The sequence below is a fragment of the Salmo salar genome, chromosome ssa10 (assembly GCF_905237065.1).
Source record: "Salmo salar chromosome ssa10, Ssal_v3.1, whole genome shotgun sequence".
NCBI classification, from domain to species: Eukaryota; Metazoa; Chordata; class Actinopteri; order Salmoniformes; family Salmonidae; genus Salmo; species Salmo salar.
The window spans coordinates 10988153-11011613 of record NC_059451.1 but is presented as its reverse complement, the minus strand read 5'-3'; the positions used below and the strand labels follow the sequence as shown (position 1 = coordinate 11011613).

Sequence of the window (23461 nt, the reverse complement as noted above, 5' to 3'; positions counted from 1 at the left end):
ACTTAACTAATGTGGTGGAAAATGATTTTCTAGTCAGCATATCTCATTTTTGGGAGGGTACAAGTGCTTTTTTTGTGTGCAACAAGCAAGGACAATTGAAAACTGTGATGTTTATTTGCGACGTTTATTTATGCCCCCTGTCCTCTGTGCAATCTACTTAAGAGTGGCTGTGCTAGCCTAGTGTTCTGGCTGGACTGCCTAATTTTAATTGACTAGAGCCCAAAGTGATGGGGGGGGATTTCAATGATTTCTTTTCCTTTGAAGTTGCCTAGTGAAACATTTCAGGCCCCTTAGGCAGGAGAGAGTCATTTTCTGGTTCTCTCACTCTCAACCCTACTCCTCATATAGTTTAGAGTTAAATTGTTGTTTAACCATTCACAGGCCAGATACGTATTCACTGTAAGTAACTATCAGCATTTAGTGATGTTGACTTCTAATGTTATTGTGTGGTACATCATGTATTGTAGAACACACATGTTCTTGTCAACACAGTGGGTGAAATTCTGTTGCTTCGCCTTAGGAGCACTGAAGCTTATTCTGCCCTTTTTCCGAGGCCGTGTCTAGACTTGACATTTCACGCAGCTTTTGAATTCTGATCATGGGGTTCTGATCATGGAATTCAGAACACGTCGTGCGTCTACACCTACGTTTAAATGTGTCTAGCATGTCCACATTGTGTCTGGATTCCCTTGTCTTGGCTGTGTGCTTAGGGTCGTTGTCCTGTTGAAAGGTGAACCTTTGCCCCAGTCTGAGGTCGGGTTCTTGGTCAGTTCCCTGACCAAGGCCATTCTTCCCCGATTGCTCAGTTTGGCCAGGCGGCCAGCTCTAGAAGGAGTCTTGGGGGTTCAAAACTTCTTCCATTTAAGAATGATGGAGGCCACTATGTTCTTGGGGACCTTTAATGCTGCAGACATTTTTTTTGTACCCTTCCCCGGATCTGTGCCTCGATACAATCCTGTCTCGGAGCTCTACGGACAATTTCTTCTACCTCATGGCTTTAAAAAATATATATAGTTTTTACCCCCTTTTCTCCCCAATTTTGTGATATTTAATTACAATTTTTACAATCTTTTAAACTTCAATTGGTTACTTTTTAAATGTGTGGCCAACTGTTCCAAGAGCCACAGTGTACAATATTTTTCTCCAGCCAAGCCTTAACACAATTGTTCAAACTAATCAACTAAATATGATATTCAACCTAGACTGGGGACTTCATCATTAAGAGACAGTTATCTACTAGTTGTCTCTTCTTCCTGACTCAGGTGTATAAGGCTTGGGTGGAAGAAAAGCAACATAAATGCCTAATATGGGAATTCATATTATTTTTCCAACATTTATTATTGTCAACTTACATCTCAAAGCTATGCATGCACTAAGCCTTGACCTGGTACACACATATTTCTCTGTCCTCAATTTGATTGAACGCCTCGATCGGTCTTTTTGCCTTGTAACTGATTGTTTCTAGAAAGAGAGAAGGGACAACACATGATCAAGATGTGCTAGCTACTAGTTTTAAAGAAATGAAATATGTAATCGTTACAAAGAATGACTGTATGAGCTACATTTATGAAAGTAATACATCAGTTTACTTACCTTATCAGTCTTGAAGTATCATTTATCACCAAAAAAAGTGTTATGAGTGAGTGCACCACAAACATCTTTCCAGGGTGTTGATGCAGCCTCCTCCTAAGATAGCCTCGGGGTAGGGGAAGGGTATCCATCTGCAAAATTGAAGTCTTGCTTTGATGTCAAGTCAGCTCATAATGTTGCTACCTTAGCTGTGGTGCTAGCTAACATGCTATTGAAAATTGACAGTAGCATATTAAAATGCATATTTGTATTAAAAGACCAACGTATTCACCTAAAAAAATGTGTTTAGGCAAATCATTAATTACCTAGCTAGCTAACACATTAATTGTGCAAAAATATGATAGCTAAGCGCTAGCCAGTCAGTCAGACAGATTGCAACTGGTATCAACAAAATGTGTTTCACTCTATCCCATAAAACATGACATTGCTAACTGGATATCAATTAGCTAACACCATTTTAATTTTTATTAGGAAGTTTAGTTAATAAGTTAGATGCTCACAGGACAACTTTGGTAGATAGCTAGCTTGGTTTCCATTTCCCAACAGGTTTTTTTAATCCCCCCTGATTAGTTGTCAACGTTTACTGGTCTAGGAACTCATGTGTTCACCAGATATGGCTTCTGGTAAATTGTTTGCCACTAGTGGATAATAAATATTGTTGTCACAGGTTTGCCACAGATTCAAATATAACCTTGAGAAAATTGTTTGCCAGAAAAAACCTCTGGTGAGGTGTTTGCCACTAGTGGCAATAAATATGATTGTTGCCAAAGGTTTGCCGCATATTCACCACTAGTGACAAACATTTGCAAACTTCTGGCAACATTTTGTGGCACGCTCTTTAATTTGCAGCAAATTTGCCACAAACTTGCAGGAAGTTTGCCTCAACAAATTACATTTTTGTAAGGGCTGATTGTGTCCAGACTGAGGAGAAATCCGCGTCTCTGACCACCACCTGAAGTGGTCAGCCAAATCTGAACACAATGCAACTTTTGTGCGTCTAGACCTGTCTTTTCAATGCGATCTTCGTATTCCGATAGCAGAAGACACATGTAAGTGTCAGGTGTAGACACAGGCCACGTTTATTTTGGTTATTTGGTCCATTCGTTTGAGTGATGTTGTTCAAGTCAAGTTTGACAAGACAATGCAGGTGATTGAAGTGCATGAAATTGTAATGTGTCAAACACTTTGATGAGCACTCTCCTCAAGTTTACATCTTCAAAGGTTTTACAAATTGAATAATATCATTTCATTTTATACTTGACCTCCATGTGATTTAAATAAGAGCAGATTCTCCTGGATGGATATGCAGTAGTTTTCCAAAATATGGGACTTTACATTTCTACCATTCATGATGTTGTCAACAACATTTGTTTTGCTCGTGGCTTTTCCGGGTGAGCGCTTGATTGGTTTCATGCGCTGACTTTGGGTATTCAGGTTGAATATGAGTATGGCTGTCAAAATGTAGACTAACTTAAAACAGTATACTAAGTAATGACCTCGTGATTGTTCTCATGCCTTGTTCAATTGAGCAAAGACAGTGATCTTTTTCATAAAAACCAGAGCGTTTCCAATTACCCTGTGTCATGAACAAAAGGCTGTGTCTTTTGTATTTTTCCTTCTCCTCCACTAAAGTTATTCTTCAGTGAGAAGATGGAGTGGATTTATCTCTTTCTCCTTTCAGGCAGACCCATTTTCTGTGTCTCTCGTTACATGTTTTGACCCAAGATGTGGCCCTGGCCTTGGCTCTCAGCAATTGCAGGTGTTCTTTTCATTCAGGTGGAGTCACCAAGTGTCAATTGCCTGAAGAGACTCAGAATGACACAAAATTGTTCCTATTGCACTAACTCCTCCGATTGCGTGGCCATTTTGAAATTGCCTGCGCTCTTAAACTTAATTTTCTGTCACCTCCCCGGAATTGAACAGATTTATTTCCAACGAGGTAAGGTATACTTAGCTGTTTTCTTTTAGTCTGTGCACTAAACAATGGTTTCAATGGGACCAATTTGGAGCTATTATGAGCTCACCACTTTCCGGTTCAGCTTCTTCGACAGTCGTGTGGTTGGGAGACCACTGGGCATTAACACTCTGAGAACTCGCATTTCCTTCCCACATCCTGCAGTAAGTTTTTTTGTTGGCCTGCCTACTGTGTACTGTGCAACCTCATTTGCAGTGTAGACGGCCCACATTCACTTTATGATACTTAGCGGAAGGAGACAATGTGAAGATGTGAAGATAAAAGGATCATTATTATCTTGCGGTTCCTCAGTCTGGGCCTCCTGAGCCTCCGTAGCTCCAACCCCTTGGCCCAGTTGGACTGGAGTGAGAATAAGAAGGTGGCCCATTCGGATGTTTGGTCTGACAATCCAGTCAGCACGCTCAGTTTGTGAATGACTGCATCCAAGGTGACTCGATCCACCACCTGGCCCTGAGAGCCAATCCCAATGAACCCCTCTTCCCCTGCCTTAATTGAAAAAGCAATTGTTTCATTAAGTCATTACAATCGCCAGGCAAGGCGAGGATTACAGTACATTGGGTGGTGAGAGATGCCAAATGAGCCCTCAGAAACTCCACTGCGTGGCACAGGATTAGCACGGGCTGCCAATTGTTTATTGATGGGACTCGGTGGAAGCTATTATCTGTTAACAGCAAAGGTCTAACATGGGACCTACACCAGTCAATGAGTGGAGGATCAAGAGCCATACGTCCTCCAGCATTGCTACAGCTAGAATGGGGAACTGGGATATCCTCTTACATCAAACCTCCGTCTTAGTGGTTCCCATGACAGTTTACACCACCGATGTAACTCCGCAGTGGGTATCGGAGCAAGCGACCGGGGAAGCCCAACCAACCACCTCTTTTTCCCATACACCCATGCTCCTGCTTCTTTCGTTCTTCTGCTTCCTGATTCAACCTCTTCTTCGCAGCAGTCGATTAGCCCTAGCCAGGAGCAAGAGTGTGCGAGAGACAGAAACCCAAGACAAAAGAGCAAGAGAGGCAGGGGTATAGAAACAGAGGTCAGTTTCCATAGCGATTGATCTTGCCTGGGCAGCCGGTGAAAATTGGTTCCTGATTGATGGGGGCTTGATGTGTTGAGGCCTGGAGGGTGTTGGGGGGTTGAGGGTGGATGGGTCTTAAGCCAGGCCCTAGCCAGTCAGGATTCTGTAACAAGTGGCTAGCTAGCATGCTGAGATCTGTGGATGTGGGCCTACCTCACACAGCTGAACCGCAAATATCTATGCTTAAGTAGGTTAGGAACGATGTGGTGGTTACTTGAAAACTAATATTTTTGTCCCAACGACATTTCTTCTTCATTACTGACTAAATGTATTATCGTCCAGCAATGAAAAAGGATAGTGTCCTGTCAGAAAATGCTGACAGGGCTAATCCAATTTGTACACATTAGTAATTATGATGTGCATGTTTGGTTGTGTGCGTTGTAAAGCTTATGTGGCCCTCAAATATAGCAGTTTCTGTTGTTCTCTAAGCCAGCAGCATTTACTAAAACATAACACAAAAATCGCTCTAACCTTCTTCCATTGTTATTGGCCTCTAGGGTATTAGAGAAGAAGGTCAAATTAGGTGGTGAATAGTACCTCTAATATGTCCAAATGTTCCTTTCACCACCAAATAAGCCTGTAAAAGGTGTTATTGGCTGTAAAAGGTGCCTATTTTGATCAAGATGAAAGACAAGTGGCTTCTACCCATCACCCCTTTTTACAAATCATTCAATGGGTAGATGAGGTACAATTTTGGCCTCTTCTTTCCTAAGCCACATCATAATGGGTCCTATTTATTCTCCAAAAGCTTCTCATCGATTACAGTGCTACGCATTTAACCAAACCCTACTATTGCCCGATTTACCTACTAAATGGCAATCTGGAGGTACTGCAAATGGAACTCGCACTCACATGGAGCGAAAGGCTATTTGAAAGGAGGCGGTGTCGTTTCTCTTATCTGGGTGAGCAGAACCTACCAGTCAGTAGAGGGATGCTACATTAGCAAAACAAGTGTCTGCTTTACACAGTATGGGTTAGCCTTCCCCGCTAGCAGTGGCAGTTGGCTCAATAAAGATTCCATTCTATGTCCCTGTGAAGATAGCTCACTACCCACATTTCAGGTTATTTCTGCACCGATGTCGTCTCCTGCTTGGAAGATAAACTGGGTCCTGTTTGCTTTATCAGTGTAAAGCTGTACGTTTCTCTATTTGAAAGAGGCCTGGGATAGAGGGAGATAATGAGGGACAGCTCAGCTGAGGTGGAATGAGAAACAGGAGTAACGAAAGTCCCAATAGGATTCATCTAATGATACTTATTGAAACCAATAGCCCACTTGTCAGTGATACACCAGTTTGTTATTGTGGACTTTTGTGGACTTTTTCCAGGCATTACAGTTAAATTGCCTAGATAACATCCAGGCTACACCTAGATCACAATGTGTTTGTATTTTGGTTGAATTTTCAGTATCATATTGTTTAGCTCGCGGTGGTGTTGCTTATTATGGTGGAATGAGAAAGCAATTTATTTTCAATTGCCAATTTCTATCATGCAATTACTGCCTGCATGACAGTGGTGTTCAGATGCTGAATAAAGGGTTGAATTCAACAATATCCACCAGTGGGATGCCTGAGGCAGGAGGCAATTGAAAATGTTTAAAGGTTAATTATGCTGATCTCGGTTGTCGTCCATATACACACACACACACACACAACAACAAACACACACACACACACACACACACACACACACACACACACACACACACACACACACACACACACACATCTTGCATTGTATTTAGAGACGTACAGACATGGGCATGCACCTATGGGCATGCATTTGCTCACACACACACACACACACAAACAAACAAACAAACAAACAAACAAACAAACAAACACACACACACACACACACACACACACACACACACACACACACACACACACACACACACACACACACACACACACACACACACACACACACACACACACACACACACATCTTGCATTGTATTTAGAGACGTACAGACATGGGCATGCACCTATGGGCATGCATTTGCTCACACACACACACACACACACACAAACAAACAAACAAACAAACAAACAAACAAACAAACAAACACACACACACACACACACACACACACACACACACACACACACACACACACACACACACACACACACACACACACACACACACACACACACACACACACACACACTACCTACCTACTTTTCATAATGGCCAACTTTCTGTCAGATCCTCTGTTCTCAGCTGGGTATAAAACAGTGCCTGAGGCCAGGAGTGACATGTGTAGGAGCTTCACGTCTGCTCTGGTTGCTCACTGGGCTCTGAAGGCTTCGCTGCCTTTTCCTCAATCTCTCGTGCTTTCCGTTTCTACTTTTCCCATCCCTCTCTTTGATTTCTCTTCTCTCTCCATTGCTCTCCTTTTTTTCCTCCTCCCTGTTCCCCATCTATTTTCAACCCCTTTATTCTGTCACTCTCTGAAAGCTTCTGCTGTGGGTTTAACCTAGGATAGAGAACCTTATGAGTACCTTGGTAATGTTTAGGTTCTGAACAAACAGAGTAAAAACTCAAACCAAGTGTATTCAACCCACTGGGTACCTCAGCTGCAAGCACAACATACAAGTCACACAAGCACACATTGATACCTTTCGACTAGGCGGAGTCACCTCTTGCATGTCTAAGATAAACAATCCTTGTTTGTTGCTAGGCAGGAACTCAGTCTGTTCATCTTACTGGTATTGGCATGGTCCTCCACAAGGTTTCCACTGACCCCTAACATATGCATTTCTTATACATAGAGAGTCATTCATATGTTCTAATATGGTGACATGAGTAAGTATATTTCAAGCCAGAATCCCACAGTATTATTTAATGGTGGAGATCAGGGGAAAGCTCCTGATCGACCGACTGATCTAATGGGCACTGGGCCTGGGGACCCAACCGGAGCCGGCCACTACAGAGGCTACTCACAGCTTGCCCATGTAAATATCTCCATCTCTTCTATTCAAAAAGCGGATCAATTACCCTTGTTTATATAATCATATGTATTATGATTTAAAAGGCCAAAAAGCTGATCCTAGATTTTCTCTTTTTTAATACGGGCCCTGGAGTCATACTCTCTAAGGCGAGCATAGTGGAGGAGGGCTACACAAAACGCAGCTGCAAGCCACGCACATGTAGCTTTTGCTGAAGGAAGATGTAATCACTGAGATCCAGTAAGATTCTGCAGTCAATATGTCCGTGTCTACACATTCGACAGTCACAGGGATCAATTCGTCAAGACGCCGACAAGATAGCCGGGAAAAGGTGAATCCCCTCTGCTTCTTTTCTAAGCAAGAAATGTCACAATCTTATCTCTTGTTCCTTTCATCTGTGAACAGTATTACTGTACCATAGGAGAAGGCTGTTGCTTGCTTGTCGGAATATTCTCTGTGGTGTCATTGGCTGGCTGCCACGGGTCATCAGCCTGCGCCGAGTCTCTTTTCATCTCTTTCCATCGCGTCATTTGTATTGTTTGTTGTTGAGTCGCGACGTGCATCATGTATAGAGGACACCTTGGCCGGCCTCCCATCGCTGGAGCTGCATCTTGAATGGTACCCTATTACGAATGGTACCCTATTAAGAATTTAGCTCACTACTTTTCAAAAAGTAGTGCACTATTTCAGGAATAGGGGACCATTTGGGATGTGGCCTGGGGAATATGGTAGGGAACCTCAAGAGAGACTGGTCACCCCACAGCAAAGACCGATGTGGTCACGTTTCGCTCGGTGTCGATTGGACTCTTCCTGACTCATGTACAGGTCTGTGATGGGAGTGTGGAGGTGTGTGTGATAGGGATTGCTTTTGGAGTATGTTGAACTTTCTGTGCTACGCTTCTGCTGTCCTCAGGCACTCTCTCTCGCTCTCTCTCTCTGTCTCAATCTCGACCTCTCTTTCAGTCCCTTCCCTCAACCACCGTCTCTCTCTTTCTCCCTCTCCCTTTCTCTCTACCCACTCATCCACCTTTTGTCTCTCCTTCTCCCTCCCGCCCGCCCGCCCAGCCAGCCCCCACCCACTCCCTCCCTCTCCCTCCTCCCGCTCTCTCTCCAGCTCTCTCTCCTGTCCCTAATCAAATGCAGCAGAGCTCTCCTTCGTGTGTGTTTATAGGGGCCCAGGGAGAGGAGAGAGAGTAAAGAGAGAGGGGGCCTGCCTGCCCACGGTCCGTTAATTATTAATCCACATGAACGTGCTCTGCACGTTTGATCATCCCTACGCCCCGGAGTTAACAAGTTCCCCCAGAGAGTTTCCTCTACCCGGCTTGTTGTTGTGAGAGCTGACCCACCAGAAAACGAGCTAAGAAACTCCAAAGTAGCGCCGTCGTCCCAAGCAAGTCTGGTAATATCAGAGAATATTAGGAAGATAGCGAACGTGTTATTGTTGAGTCGAGTTTTTCAGTGAAGATGAGGGATGTTAGGTAAACAAAAACTAAAAAAGCTTCAAAAACCTGGGAAGCAAGGTGTTAAGTTTAGTTGTAATGCAGAACAAGTGACTTCTCGTATCTCGCCTGAAGCTCCCGTCAGTCCCCACAGCCGATTGGAATGCCCAACAACGAACGTACGCAGCCTTCCTGGCATGGATGTTCGTCATCCTCTTATCCCGCCATCCCTTTCTTCGGTTGGCGTTTGCGTGTGTGCGTCTGGCTCAGCCAGTGAGGGACGTGTGTGGGTTTTGGATGGGCTCTCTGTGAGTAGGGGGTGACGTGTGAACGTGCGTGTGTGCGTTTATGTATGGGGGGGGGCATAAAATCAAGACAGAAGCTGCTCTGTGGGCACTTTATTATTCATTGCTCCATTAAATTATTCATGTTGGCGTCAGCGTGTCAGGGTGTGCATTGTCTGTAGTGTAATTACCTCTGTGTTGATACACGGCCGCTCGCTTCCCTTCCTTCCACTAGCTCTCTATACATCCAAGCCCCATGATTCCTCTCGCCTCTCCAGGCGAGGGGACTGCAGACTGCAGTTTTCCATAGGCTCTCTCTGCAGCACATGGAGTGGGTGTGTCTAACCGTGACATTATACAGCGGACGAGTGAGGAATTCCAAAGGCCACTCAAGACTTTATTATCTTCTCATACAATGAAAGTGTGTGCACACAAGCTTTTCGAAATGTAATTACCTTCATTTGCAGCTACAACTGGCCCCGTAATGAATTGGTTTATCTCCACTGGAGCTTGCTGTTGCACCACTTTGTTCCCTTAAATCTATTCTAATGCCCTCTTCTTCTTCTTCTCTCTCTCGCTGTCTTTCTCTGTCTCCAGCGCCACCGAGGTTCACTAAAGTTCCCGTCGACCAGATCGGTGTATCCGGGGGCGTGGTCTCCTTCGTGTGCCAGGCGACGGGAGACCCCAAGCCTCGGGTGAGCTGGAACAAGAAGGGGAAGAAGGTCAACTCCCAACGCATTGAGGTGAGACATTAAAGGCTTGTAACCTAACACTGCTGTGGAGATTGTATGGAATTATGAACAACCCCACACCCTCTATATGAATACAAATAATCTATACCAAGTTTTTTTTTTATCCAAAGCAACTTACAGTACAGTGAGTGCATACATTTTGGTATATGCGGCCCCAGCGGGAATTGAACCCTCCACCCTGGCGTTGCGAGTGCTCTCACCAGCTGAGCAACACGTCTATTCATTCATCACTTTTCTGTTTCACCAAGGTTAGCTCGGTAGATCATTTCCTTCAAATTTCCTTGAACTGAGCACACAAACTACCCCACAATTAGTTGTCGTGACAGACAATGGTTTGCATTTAACCAGGCATCAATTCTACGACACCAGCGCATGTTGAGTGACAGGACTTTGCACAGTGCCAATACACTCTACTTGTCCTCTTGCACTTGAATGACTAGCTGAACGAGTAGTAGCGGTTGCAGGTCTACATTCCCCTATGCACGCTTTGCATTATTTCTGATGTTTGTTTGTTGTGTGTCCCTGCGTGAGCCCAGATGCCGGCTCTAAAGTCGTGATTGATGCTCAGTGTTTCCTTAATTAAAACTCGCTCCTCGCGCCGACAATGTACACACACACACACACACACAGACATACACATACACACACTCTCTCAGTGAACACACACACTCACATTAACTACGCTGCCAGCACACTGGGAAGAAGAGAAGAAGGTGAGAAGATGGAACCCTGGCATGAAGAGGAGCACAATGAAGAAGAAGAAGAAGTAGAAGGAAGAGGGAATGACAGAAGTGTCATACAACTCTGCCAGCACTGGAAGAACACACACACACGCACTGCCAGCTCACTGGGAAGGAGAGAAGAAGGGGTGAAGATGGAACCCTGGCGCGAAGAGGAGCATGAAAAAAAATTGATAAATAAGCCAGTGAAATATCATCATGGAGGGCAAAAGCAGTCCAACCCGTGCTGTTTTGCATTTTGCGTTCTCCTTCCGCCGCGTACTAAAGACAAACCCAAAGACAAGGGTATTTCGCCAGCGATTGAACTCTGGGTTAAATTATGGCTATTTCCTTTCTTTTAAACAGTCATTTTACGAAGGAGGTTGGAAATCGTTGCATTCCCCCTCCAGCAGCTTTTTGCTTTGTTATTGATTGGGATGTGCACTCAGTCACAGTCACTGTTCCTCATTAGTGTTGTGGCCTTGAGATTTATCATGGCTCGACGCTGAACCTTTCCTTCGGGCTGACAAAAAGCACAGCAGCACGTCACTGCACACGGTCACCCGTATCGATCCAATGTGTTTGTTCTCTTCCTTATATAATGACGAAATTACATGTATAGTGCAACATATGAGTACAATATAGTGCACCATAAGAGTACAATATGAGCACACTCTGACAGTTATGTTCTGATTATTAGTAAACATGGCTGAGAATGAGTGTATATGTTTGAAAAAGGTACTTATATCTTATAATAATTATCTTAATGTACGGCTTTGAACATTTAAATACCTTAGCCTAAAAGCAAACCTTAGCCTATGGTTACCTTTTCTTAAGACTTTGCCAATAGACTAGCATAATGATGTCCTGGCTCATATTTTGAAGCTTTGCAGCAAAAAAATATATACAGTACCAGTCAAAAGTTTGGACACACTTTCTCATTCAAGGGGTTTTCTTAATGTTTTGCTACTTTATACATTGTAGAATAATAGTTAAGACATCAAAACTATGAAATAACATATATGGAATCAAGTAGTAACCAAAAAAGTGGAATGCTTTTCCAATAGTCTTGAAGGAGTTCCCACATATACTGAGCACTTGTTGGCTGCTTTTCCTTCACTCTGCGTTCTAACTCATCCGAAACCATCTCAATTGGGTTGAGGTTGGGAGATTGTGGAGACCAGGTCATCTGATGCAGCACTCCATCACTGTCCTTCTTAGTCAAATAGCCCTTACACAGCCTGGAGGTGTGTTGGGTCATTGTCCGGTTGAAAAACAGATTATAGTTCCACTAAGCGCAAGCCAGATGGGATGGCGTATCACTGCAGAATGCTGTGGTAGCCCTGCTGGTTAAGTGTGCCTTGAATTCTAAATAAATCACTGACAGTGTCACTAGCAAAGCACCTCCACACATCACACCTCCTCCTCCATGCTTCACGATGGGAACCACAGATGCGGAGATTATCTGTTCCCCTACTCTGCGTCTCACAAAGACATAGTGGTTGCAACCAAAAATCTCAAATTTGGACTCATCAGACCAAAGGATGGATTTCCACCGGTCTAATGTCCATTGCTCATGTTTCTTGGCCTAATCAAGTCTCTTATTATTATTTCTTTGCAGCAATTCGACCATGAAGGCCTGATTTACGCAGTCTCCTCTGAACAGTGTGAACTCGGTGAAGCATTTATTTGGGCTGCAATTTCTGAGGCTGGTAACTCTAATGAACTTATCCTCTGCAGCAGCAGAGGTAACTCTGGGTCTTCATTTCCTGTGGCGGTCGTCATGAGAGCCAGTTTCATCATAGCGCTTGATGGTTTTTGCGACTGCACTTGAAGAAACTTTCAAAGTTCTTTAAAATGTTCCGCATTGCCTGACCTTCATGTCTTAAAGCAGTGGTCCTCAACCAAGTCAAGATCACTTTGACAGTCAAAAAGCAAGCTGAGATCTGCTGCTCAGATTTTTTACATTTAACCTCACATAAACAGTTTTGTAGGAATTCGTTTTGGGCAGTAGGCCTAATACATTATCACAGCATATTGGCTATATGATTGCGCCTGCCAATATTGTTAATCAGACCATATTATATTTCAGAACTCATGAAGCTGGTTGAGAGAATTCCAAGAGTGTGCAAAGCAAAGGGTTGCTACTTTGAAGAATATAACATCTAAAATATATTTAGATTTGTTTAACACTTTTTTGGTTACTACATGATTACATATGTCTCATTTCATAGTGTTGACTTCTTAACTAAAATTCTACAATGTAGAAAATAGTAAAAATAAAGAAAACCCAAAATTCCAAACTTTTGACTGGTACTGTATATGTGAAATGAAGGGGTCCCTAGGCGCTCTACCTGGAGCCTTATTCTAGAAGTATAGTTAGGTTGTCTTTATCTCAGAAAAAGATAGCTCTAACGTTACCATTTCTCTCTGACAAAGACTATAGAGTTCGATGAGGGCGCCGGAGCCGTGCTTCGGATCCAGCCTCTACGAGCGCCGCGGGATGAGAATATCTACGAGTGCGTGGCGGAGAACAGCGAGGGCGAGGTCAACGTCAATGCCAAGCTGTCCATCATCAGAGGTGAGTCACTCAGCGGCGACGAATGATGAGGTCATTGACCATGGACCAATGGTACCCATGGTCCAATAGTCTGATAATATTATCTTCCTGTTGCAATCGTGTTTGATAGCACCAATATTCTCAGATAGCTTCCTGCGTAGATAGTGTTAGCTTATCCCTTGTATCAATTATTTTGTAGCTCTTTTTAACTCCCTGTAACCCTATGTTGGTTTAAATGTTTTACCCCTGTCTGGCTATTAGGACATAAACCTATTAGGACATGAGGAAAGCTGATCCTACGTCAGTCACTAGGTGCACTTCGTGGTCTATTGTGGGTGATATCTATCAAGCGTCGTTCTGCATTCCAACTAATCAACTCTCCATTCAGAGAGGAATGTACAGCTTCTGTATCCCAATAGCAGCAGACGGGATGCTAACAGGGATCATCGTCTGGATAGAGGGTCTGAAGGTCTAGAGAGAGGGCCTGAAGAAAGGCTTGTGATTGGTCACACAGGGACACACAGGATCTTAGAGGGAGGTAGCAGACAGATGTGTGAGACGGGTTGTATCCCAAATGGCACACAATTCCCTTTATAGTGCACTTATTTTTGACGAGAGCCCTATGGGCCCTGGTCAAAAGTAGTGTACTATATAGGGAATAGGGTGCCATTTGGGACACAGACGTGAGGTGGTGTAAATGGCACACTCATGCTGCAGGAAGCCCCTGAGACAAGTGTGTCAACTGACTAGCACAGGTTTAAGTCATTGTCTCTCTCTCTCTCTGCTGTGTACACTGATGAGAAGGGAGGGGAGTGGGAGGGGGAGGGATTGGTGATTGGTAAAGAAAACCCACTTCATTTGGATAGTTGAATTTTCCATCTATAAGGGTTAGAGTTAACTGCTTTCTAAGGTTATGGTTAAGGTTAGGTTTAGAATAAGGGTTAGAGTTAAGGGCTACGGTTAGGGTTAGTAGATAGTTAATTGAATTGTTACTGATAGTCTGTAGAGCATCTACAGATGGACTATCCAAATAAAGTCTTAACGAAAACAGGAACCGTGGTCCTTATATTTTCCACAATCTGTGCCAAAAAACTGCTTATCAACCATATCTTCTTTCAAATGGAACTTGCCCTTACGATTGGTGCAAAACAGTATGTAGTACAGCAGCGGTGTGGATTTGTTTCAAGTCCCCCCCTCGTTCTAGTTGAGTTTTTTTTTGTATTTTCTTAAAACTGCATTGTTGGTTAAGGGCTTATAAGTAAGCATTTCACAGTAAGGTGCTGTTATATTCTGCGCATGTGACAAATAAAATTAGATTAGATTTGATTTAGGTTGATGAATGTTCAAGGTAATACTCGGGCAGATATTAATGTCCCAGTCACTCTTGTTGTCCCGTCATGCTTTGCGGCCTCACTGCCTCCCATGTTGTGGCTCATCCTGTTTGTCCTTTCTGGCACTACTGTATTGGCTTTACGTCACACTTGGACAGGGACAAGAGCTTTACTGTCTGTTCTCTTGCCATTCTCGCACCATTCTCTCGCTCTCTCTCTATTTCTCTCTCTCTTCATCTCTCTCTCTCTCTCTCTCTCTCTCTCTCTCTCTCTCTCTCTCTCTCACTCATACACATGCACACAAGCATACACGCATACACACTCCCTCACTCTCTATCGCTCTCTTTCTCTCGCTGTCTCTCTTTCGTTCTCCCTCCGTCTCCCCTCTCTGTCTCCTCCACTGCTGCCATCTGCCCCGGTTGTGGCTGTGACTGGGGCTTGGGCTGAGCTGTAGAGCTGGCAGTAGCTTGTGGTGGTGCAGTCGTGAAGCTCCTCTCCTGTGCTGACTGGACCAGGGCCCAGGATCCGGGGTTATTGTCGGTAGCCACAGTCTTACATGGAAATCCAGGCTTTGGGGCAGGGCCCAGGCGTCCGTGCACCGTCACACACCCACATAACACAGGCCCCTCAGGCAGGCAGAGACAGGGCTCTTTCCAGGCATAGGGCTGGAGGGTGGAAGGGGGTGGGTGGGGCTGTAGGGTGGAGGCTGTTGGGGGTGGAGGAGAGAGCATAAGCCCCCCCCCTCACCATCTGTGTCGAGGCATTGCCTCGTACAGGTTTATCAGCCTAGCAGGCTGGGGCTGGGTGAGGGGGGGGCGAGACAATAGTGAGACAAGGGGATTTTGGACGAAAGCTTAGGGGAGGGAAAGAATGGACAAGGTATAAGGGACAGGGGATAGAGTACACTGTATACTGTGTAAGAGAAGAGGGGTAACAGTGAATAGGAGAGAGAGAGAACAATGGGTTATAGAGGTCAGGGGTCAGGGGAAGTTGGACAAAGACTTGGAGATGTAGGACATGAGGCAAGGGGCATGGTGCTAGTGAACAAACACACACAAATCCACCCTCCCTCCTCACATACACACACACACACACACACACACACACACACACACACACACACACACACACACACACACACACACACATATCTACACTTCTCTTGTGCTCTTCTATTTCAACAAGATCTCATAGTTTCCCTTCGAAATTCGACATTGAACGTCTATTTCTGACGTACTAATTCTGCGTGGTTACAGGGTTAATTCCGCGTCATTACAGGGCTAAACAAATCAAAGGTTAACAGTTTAGGCATTCATTCCGAGTGATTAAGGTTAGGGCTATGGTTTGGGAAAGGCTTAAAACAAAATAACAAAAAATGACGTGCCACTACCATTAGGCATCATCAGTATTCTTAGTATTCGAAACGGCTTGTTAGAGCATTGTGAACTGCTGGAGCACAGGGGTCTGACTAGCGCTCTTCGACTCCGAGCATCATGAGTTTGCGGCCAGTGCTGGGCAGTAGTTTTCTTTTTTGTGTCCTCAGAGGAAGGCATGTATCGACTTTTTCAGGACCTTTTCAAACATCTGAAATCGAAGTCTATTTCTAGTGATCAGGCTGCTCTATTCAGCATTAGTATTGAGAAGCGGTGCCCTGTCTCAAGCTGTGTTCCTGTGCTGTCCCGAGTCTTGCAGCGGTGCGTTTAGGCTTGTGACACCTCCTGGCCGCTGCCCTACAGTAGAACAGTGAGCTGAATGCCTAAGATACAGGGCCATCTGCCTTTTGCACCCAGTCCTCTGGGAGTCCTTGGGAAGTCTATAGACACCTGCAATTTCTTTCCTTTCTGTATCCTTCTCTCTGTTTCCTTTTCATTTCTCTCTCTCTTCTTCTCTTCCTTCCCATCTGCGTTCTGTATTTCCTTCCTCCGTAGTTTGCTCACTGTTTCTCACCCTCTGTTGTCCCGCCTCTCTATTTCTCTCTCTCTATGGGTCACCTCTCTTTCTTCTTTTCTTTTCTTTCTTGTCTATCCTGTTTTTTACTGGCTGTGGACCTCTCTCTCTCTGCTCTCTCTCTCTCTCTCTCCCTCTTTCACATTCTTTCTTTCTCTGCCTGTTAACCCTGTTCCCCCCCCACCCCGCCCCTCTGTTTCACACACACGCAAGTACGCATATGCAAACACACACACACACACACACACACACACACACACACACACACACACACACACACACACACACACACACACACACACACACACACAGAGACACACACACAGAGAGAGAAACACACACTCGTTCTCCGTCTCTCTCTCTCTCTCTCTCTCTCTCTCTCTCTCTCATCCTCCTCCACCTCCCACTTTCCCATCATTTTCATCCTCATTGCCTCCCAAGGTGGAACTAATCCCAACCTCTCCTCTCCTCCTGTAGTGTGCCTGGAAGAACTCCACTGTAGCCCTGACCAAGGCCTCTCCTCTCTGCCATTCTCACTTTCTCCCTCTCTTTTCTGCCTCTCTTACTCTCTCCTGGCATAGGACAACTCAAACACAGGTGCTGGGATTTTGAAGCTATATAGAGTTGCCTATTTCCCAGGCTTTTTCACTCTATTGGATCCGCTCTTCACTCTACCTCTTTCTTTCTGTTGTATTTCTCTCTCTGTTTCTTTCTCCCATCTGTCATTCATTTTCATTTTCATTCCTCCTTTCCCCCCTCTCTCTCTCTGTGACACTACTAGCTGAGTGAGCTCGTTAGTGAGTAGAGTGGTGTAGCGCGGGCGGGGCGAGGCCACCAGGCTCGTTTGATCAGGCAGCCTGCTAATTGGCTGCTTTCCTGGAGGACCAGGAAGTGGTGTTTGTTCTGAAACTCATTGCCCATGCCAATTTAATTGGATTCCGCCAACACACACTGTTACGCACAAACACATGCACTGACACGCATGCACACACGCACACACTGGGGTTTTACGTCCCACTTTTATTACAACCCCCGTGTCCACACAGCTATTTTAATATCACCTCTGGCTCAACTCAAATCTCGGGGCAAATTGTGTTGACATCCTCTAGGCTGGCAAATGAAAGTGGGCTTCCTTTGCCTCCCTTCATAGTTCGAAACGTAAAAGCCTGGCTACGTCCCAAACGGCATCCTATTCCCGATTTAATGCGCTATTTTTGATCAGGGCCCTAGTGCAGTACTTTTGACCATATCCCTACAGGGCACTACATAGGGAATAGGGTGCCATGTAGAATGCAGAGCTCTGCATCAGGTATAACCCCGCTCCCTATCCTATGAATCATCCTAAATCGTATCGGGCCCCACTCCATCCTCGCCTCTGATTTGGCCGAGAGTGGAGAGAGGAGTGGCGGAGAGAAGAATGTGGTTTCCAGACAAACCTCCAACCTCCCCTGGTAGTTTACTGTGAGCAAAGCAAAGCCACTGTGGGCCACAAACAGGACCCAATCAAGTCCCCCCCCCAAAAAAATAGCTTCAGCCCCAAACACTGCTGGGCACCAATTTCTCAGATTAAAATAAAACAGAGAGCGGAGAGGGAGGGAGGGCTTCTGGCTTCTGGCCAAGCCTTAGGACGTCCTTCCGCATTGCCCTCCCTCTGTCTCCTTATTCTCTTCTCTCCTCTCCCCTTGTCTCTCTGTATTTCTTTAGAGAGATCTCTCTCTCTCTCTCCCCACACCGGTCGAGGCAGTTCAGTGCAGTAGAAGCAGTGGTTGACGGCCAGCCCCAGGGGTGGCAGGGTATTAGCGAGCGATGTGTTCTTAAAGCCGTGCCGTGAATGATTTGGAGTAACGGAGCGTGGCTGATGATCATTCCCGCTGTATTCCTCTGGAAAGCCAGAGTGCAGCTGGAAAGAAAAAGTGCATTATCATGCATTAGGGAGCCAGAGGGGCGCTTCACAACACAGGCCTGAGAAATAGTGTGTGTGTTTTGCTATCCTTGTGGGGGATCAGAAGTCCTCACAAGGAGAGTAAAACAAGTCAAATTTGGACAAGTGGGGGACATTTCGCCAGTCCCCACAAGGCCCAATGTTATTTTAGGGTTAGGTTTAGAGTTGAAATTAGGGTTAAAATTAGGGTTAGGGGTTTAGGTTAGAGTTAGGTAAAGGTTTAGGGTTGAAATAGGATTTGGAATGGGAATAAATAGTTTGATCCCCACAGCTATAGTAAAATAAAACTTGTGTGGGTGTGTGCATGTGTGTATCGTTGTCGGGTGTGTGAGTCCGTGCACGTGTGTGTGTGTCCCCGTGTGTGTGTGCGTGTGTGTGCCTGTATATGCCTGTACGTCCTGATCTCTGTTTCTTAAACGTTTTCATGTTTAGATGTTCCCCGTGTCCAGGGACTGCAGATGTAAATGAGATTGTCAGCTAGAACTGGCGTATGTATGACGTATGTTTTGTTGCACATTTTCCCTGCCGAATAAACAAAAACGAAAAAATGATATGTGAGTGTGTGTGTGTGATCCTACATAGCTGTGTGTGTGGGAAGGTGTCAGGGAGACACTTGTAGCTAGCCAGGAAGGTGACAATGGGTGGGTTTGGGACGGGCAGGAAGGAAGGACACTAAGTGCTAGGGATACATATGAATGGACGAGCATTGACCTCCAGACCCCAACCACCCACCTGCCCACTGCATATTCGATAGGTCCCAAATGGCACCCAATTCCCAATTTAGTGCACTGCACTACATAGGGAATAGGGTGCCGTTTGGGAAACAGCCATTAACTATCTTTTTCCTGCTGTTCCCTATTAGGTGTCCCATTGGAGTAGCCATAGAGACGTAGAGAAGCAGGGTTAAATGGTGCTTCATGTACAATCAGCAAGTCCTTCTCTATTGGCTGGCTGAGCACGTGAGCAATACCCAGGACCCCTCTCTTAATAGAGATCAAATCAAATTGTATTTGAGGGTTTGTGTGTGTGAGTGTGTATGTGTGTGACCTTTCTCCTCTGCTAAATTCTCCTGCTCCTTCTCCCTGTCCATTGATCCCTGTTCCTGTTCTCCTTCAGTAAACTCTCCATCCGTGACTCTGAATTTATTCGTGTGTTTGTGTGCAGTATATTTGTGTGTGATGCATGTGAGTGCGTCCATGCATGTCACAGTGTGTGTGTGTGCGTGTATACAGTATGTGTGTTCATGCATGATGCATCTCTCCATTATCTTGGTTTGGCCGGCTCCTTGGCTGCTCTCCGACTCCGTCGTGCTTCTGTGGCTCATGGGTAATTGTGTCGTGCTGGGCGGGGCAGAGGTCACCACACCCCAACAACAGACTGAATCAGGAGCCTAATTGGCCAGTTAAATAAGGCCACCAGCGAAAAGGAAACCCCCGATTGGCTGGGACAGATTTAACAACGAGACAAGTTTACAACTGACCTCTCAACTGGGGTGAGGGAAAGAGAGAGTGGTAATATGTTTTATTAAATGTACAGTTCCCACTTCAATGATCTACACTTGTGTAGTTGTTATATCATTGCTTACATGAAAAGCTAATTGTTTCAGTGATAGTCTTCAGTTTCGTATCACTCTCATGCTTGTTAGCACCTGTGAATCAAATGTGACGGAAAGCATGTCGTAAGAGTAGAGAAGTAGAGAAAGGAGGAGGAAGTGACATTTTTTTTTTTGTACGATTTTATTGATTTTTTTTAATAAACAACACAAAATATTCACATACAAACAGCAACATCATACATACATCAACTACATCACACCTACCCAGACCCACTAGCACACACCCCCATCTCCAGCGCCCACATCACTTTCCACCACGTGGCCTGAAACTGCACCATTTTGTTTCTCTCCATAGCCAACACACTTTCAATATTTAAATAATAAATCATTTGATTTGTCCATTGTGTTAATGATGGCGAATTGATGGATTTCCACGTTTTTAGTATAAATGTTTTCAAGATGAGTGATGAGAAGAGAATCGTCCAACCCATCGGGTCTTGAAATATGCAGACAGACGGATTAAAAGTAAGTTTACATTGTAATGCTTCTGACAGCCAACTTTCTAGCTCTGCCCACGACTTCAGGACTTTATAGCGTTCCCAGAAAGCATGGATTATCGAGTCATTATTAGTTTTACACTTAAGACATGACTCTGCCGTTGTCCTGTAGAATTTGTACATTTTGTCTCTTCTATAATAAATTCTATACTTTAGTTTACACTGGATTAAGCGTACATTTTTGTAAACTGTAATTTAGTTAGTTATGCTCCAACTTCGGGCTCCCGAGTGGCGCGGTGGTCTAAGGCACTGCATCTCAGTGCTTGAGGCGTCACTACAGACATCCTGGTTCAATTCCAGGCTTTATCACATCTGGCTGTAATTGGGAGTCCCATAGCTCGGTGCACAATTGGCCCAGCGCTGTCTGGGTTTGGCCAGGGTAGGCCGTCATCGTAAACAAGAATTTGTTCTTAACTGACTTGCCTAGTTAAATAAATGAAATAAAACTGCCAACATCAGTTATTTTGAAGTCTTGGTTCCAATAGTTTATATTTATTTCTAATATATGGATATGCTCTCTAAAGGGTTTTGTATATCTTCCTTATCATATGAATATCCTTTTCTGACTCAAATAAGATTCCCTCAAGGTTGCTCTGATTTCCAAAATATCTCAAATTAACATTTTGTGATATGTAACTTTTAAGTTGCATGTAATTTGAAACTATCTACATTGGTCAGTCCAAAATGACTTTGGAATTCTGTCATGGAAATAAATGTGTTTCCTGTTTCCAAGTGACATATTCAGAAGGTGTAGAAAGAGATCCAGGAAAGATGAAGAGGAGATGAAGAGATGAGAAAGAGGGGGAGGTAAAGGGATGTGCTTGTGTGGGTGGAGCAGGTGGGGACTGAGTCTTAATAAGACACTGTCAAATAGGGTGCAGATCTACCCCTTCCTCCTCTTCTCCCTCTTCTCCCTCCTCCTCTGATCCACCTGCTGATCTCACCTTTAGCTCTCCCCCAAGTCCACATGCACTGAGCAGGCAGAGAGGGGGAGATGTAGAGGGGAGAGAGGGAAAACGAGGAGGAACAGACCATCAATAAATGGGCAGAGAGAGAGAGAGAGAGAGAGAGAGAGAGAATGAACAGAACAGTGATACAGCATTCAAGATGAAAGAAAGATGGGGAGACAGGTATAGAGAAACCGACTAACAGAGGGACGAACAAGAGGAGAGGGGGGGAAAAGAAACAAAATAACCCGAGAAAGAGAGAGAGAAAAAAGAAAGAAAGAGGCATAAGAAAGATGAGAGAGAATGAGAGAGGGGCCTCCATCTCAGTGGAGGCAACCCTAGCAGACCTCATTTGATTAAGTCTGCAGTGAACCGGCATTAACACCCGCCCAACTGTATTTGCCCACTGTATTATCTCCAAGCCAATTCCCATTCCCACTGCCTCACCTCCCTCTCTCTCTCTCAGCTGCTCCACTGCTGCATAATACATTTGTTTAGCACTGTTAAGATCTAGCACAATCTGCTATGGGGCTTTGCCGCGCATGGCTATATTTGCGCACACACCACTATCAATGTTATCCAAACGGGAAATGGTATTTCACTATGTTTATGTCCCATTTGTGTTGTGATAGAGCTATGTAGTTTTGTTAGTAATACTAATAGTTTGAAAGTGATTATTTAGCTCTTGTATTAGAGGTGTTTGGTCATATTATACCTATCTATACTTTTAATGATGTGTTGGTTTCATGAGGTTATTGGTGGCGTTTTAAGTTTTAGTCTGCCCCTTTTTACTGACGTCATCTCTCACTGCTCAGCTGTCACGTTCCTCGTATTCTCCCTCATCGGAAGATATGTCGAAATCACTCGATGACCAATACGCAGCAGGTTGACTGTTCCACATCATATTTATTTTAGATGGAAACGACAAAACAAAATAAACACGCAGAGGAGAAAGGTGACAGTTTCACAGGTGAAACGAAACACAGTGCAAAATTACAATTACCCACAAAAATCAAACACAAACACACCCCACTATATGGGACTCTCAATCAAAGGCAGATAGACAACACCTGCCTTCAACTGAGAGTCCCAACCCCAATTAACCCAACAGACATACACTCACCAAACTCCACATAGAAATACCTAACCTAGAACCTACCCCAACACTCACAACCCCACTATACCATAACCAAACATAACTGCCACGTCCTGACCAAATATAATACAAAAAAACCTAAGTATATGGTCAGGACGTGACATTACCCCCCCCTAAAGGTGCATACACTGAATGCACAAAACCAACAGAAAAAAACAAAACAAAAAAAAACAACACACAATTAACCTCCTAACTAAAGGGAGGGAAGGGAGGGTGGCTGCCGTCAACGACGGCACAGTGCTACACCCCCTCCCCAACCCACCTATATTGGAGGTGGCTCGGTTCTGGCCTACTGTCCAACAGACCGTAGACAGACCTGTTGGGCTTAGGACAGTAGGCAGACTTCTTTGGTTCTGGTTCGTGGGCCGACTCCGTCGGTCCCAGGCTGTAAGCAGACTCCTTCGGTTCTGGGTTGTAGGCAGAATCATCACAGTCATAGTTAATCAACTTTATTTTAGAATTGTGACCAGACTCACCCGGTTCTGGGTCACAGGCAGCTCCCCTCAGTCCCGGTCGCAAGAGGTTGTCGGATACTCTGGTCCGCACCCCGGTGTCGGATCCTCTGGGCCGCACCCGGTGTCGGATCCTCCGACGGCCCTGACCCAGGATTCACCAGGCTGGGGAGACATGATGGATGCCTGGCCCTGGGCACAGGCACAGGACTCACCAGGC

General features: G+C 44.8%; 1 protein-coding gene across 32 annotated transcripts in view; it reads left to right on the top strand.

Moving 5' to 3' along the window:
* Nucleotides 1-23461, top strand: part of LOC106613507 (receptor-type tyrosine-protein phosphatase S) — a 282372-nt gene that overhangs the window by 132738 nt on the left and 126173 nt on the right. For all 32 annotated transcript variants that reach the window (XM_014215826.2, XM_014215825.2, XM_014215827.2 and 29 more), the window contains 2 exons: nucleotides 9921-10066; nucleotides 13234-13375. In XM_014215826.2, coding sequence (XP_014071301.1) covers nucleotides 9921-10066; nucleotides 13234-13375 — 288 coding nt within the window. The remainder of the gene's footprint in view (nucleotides 1-9920; nucleotides 10067-13233; nucleotides 13376-23461) is intronic.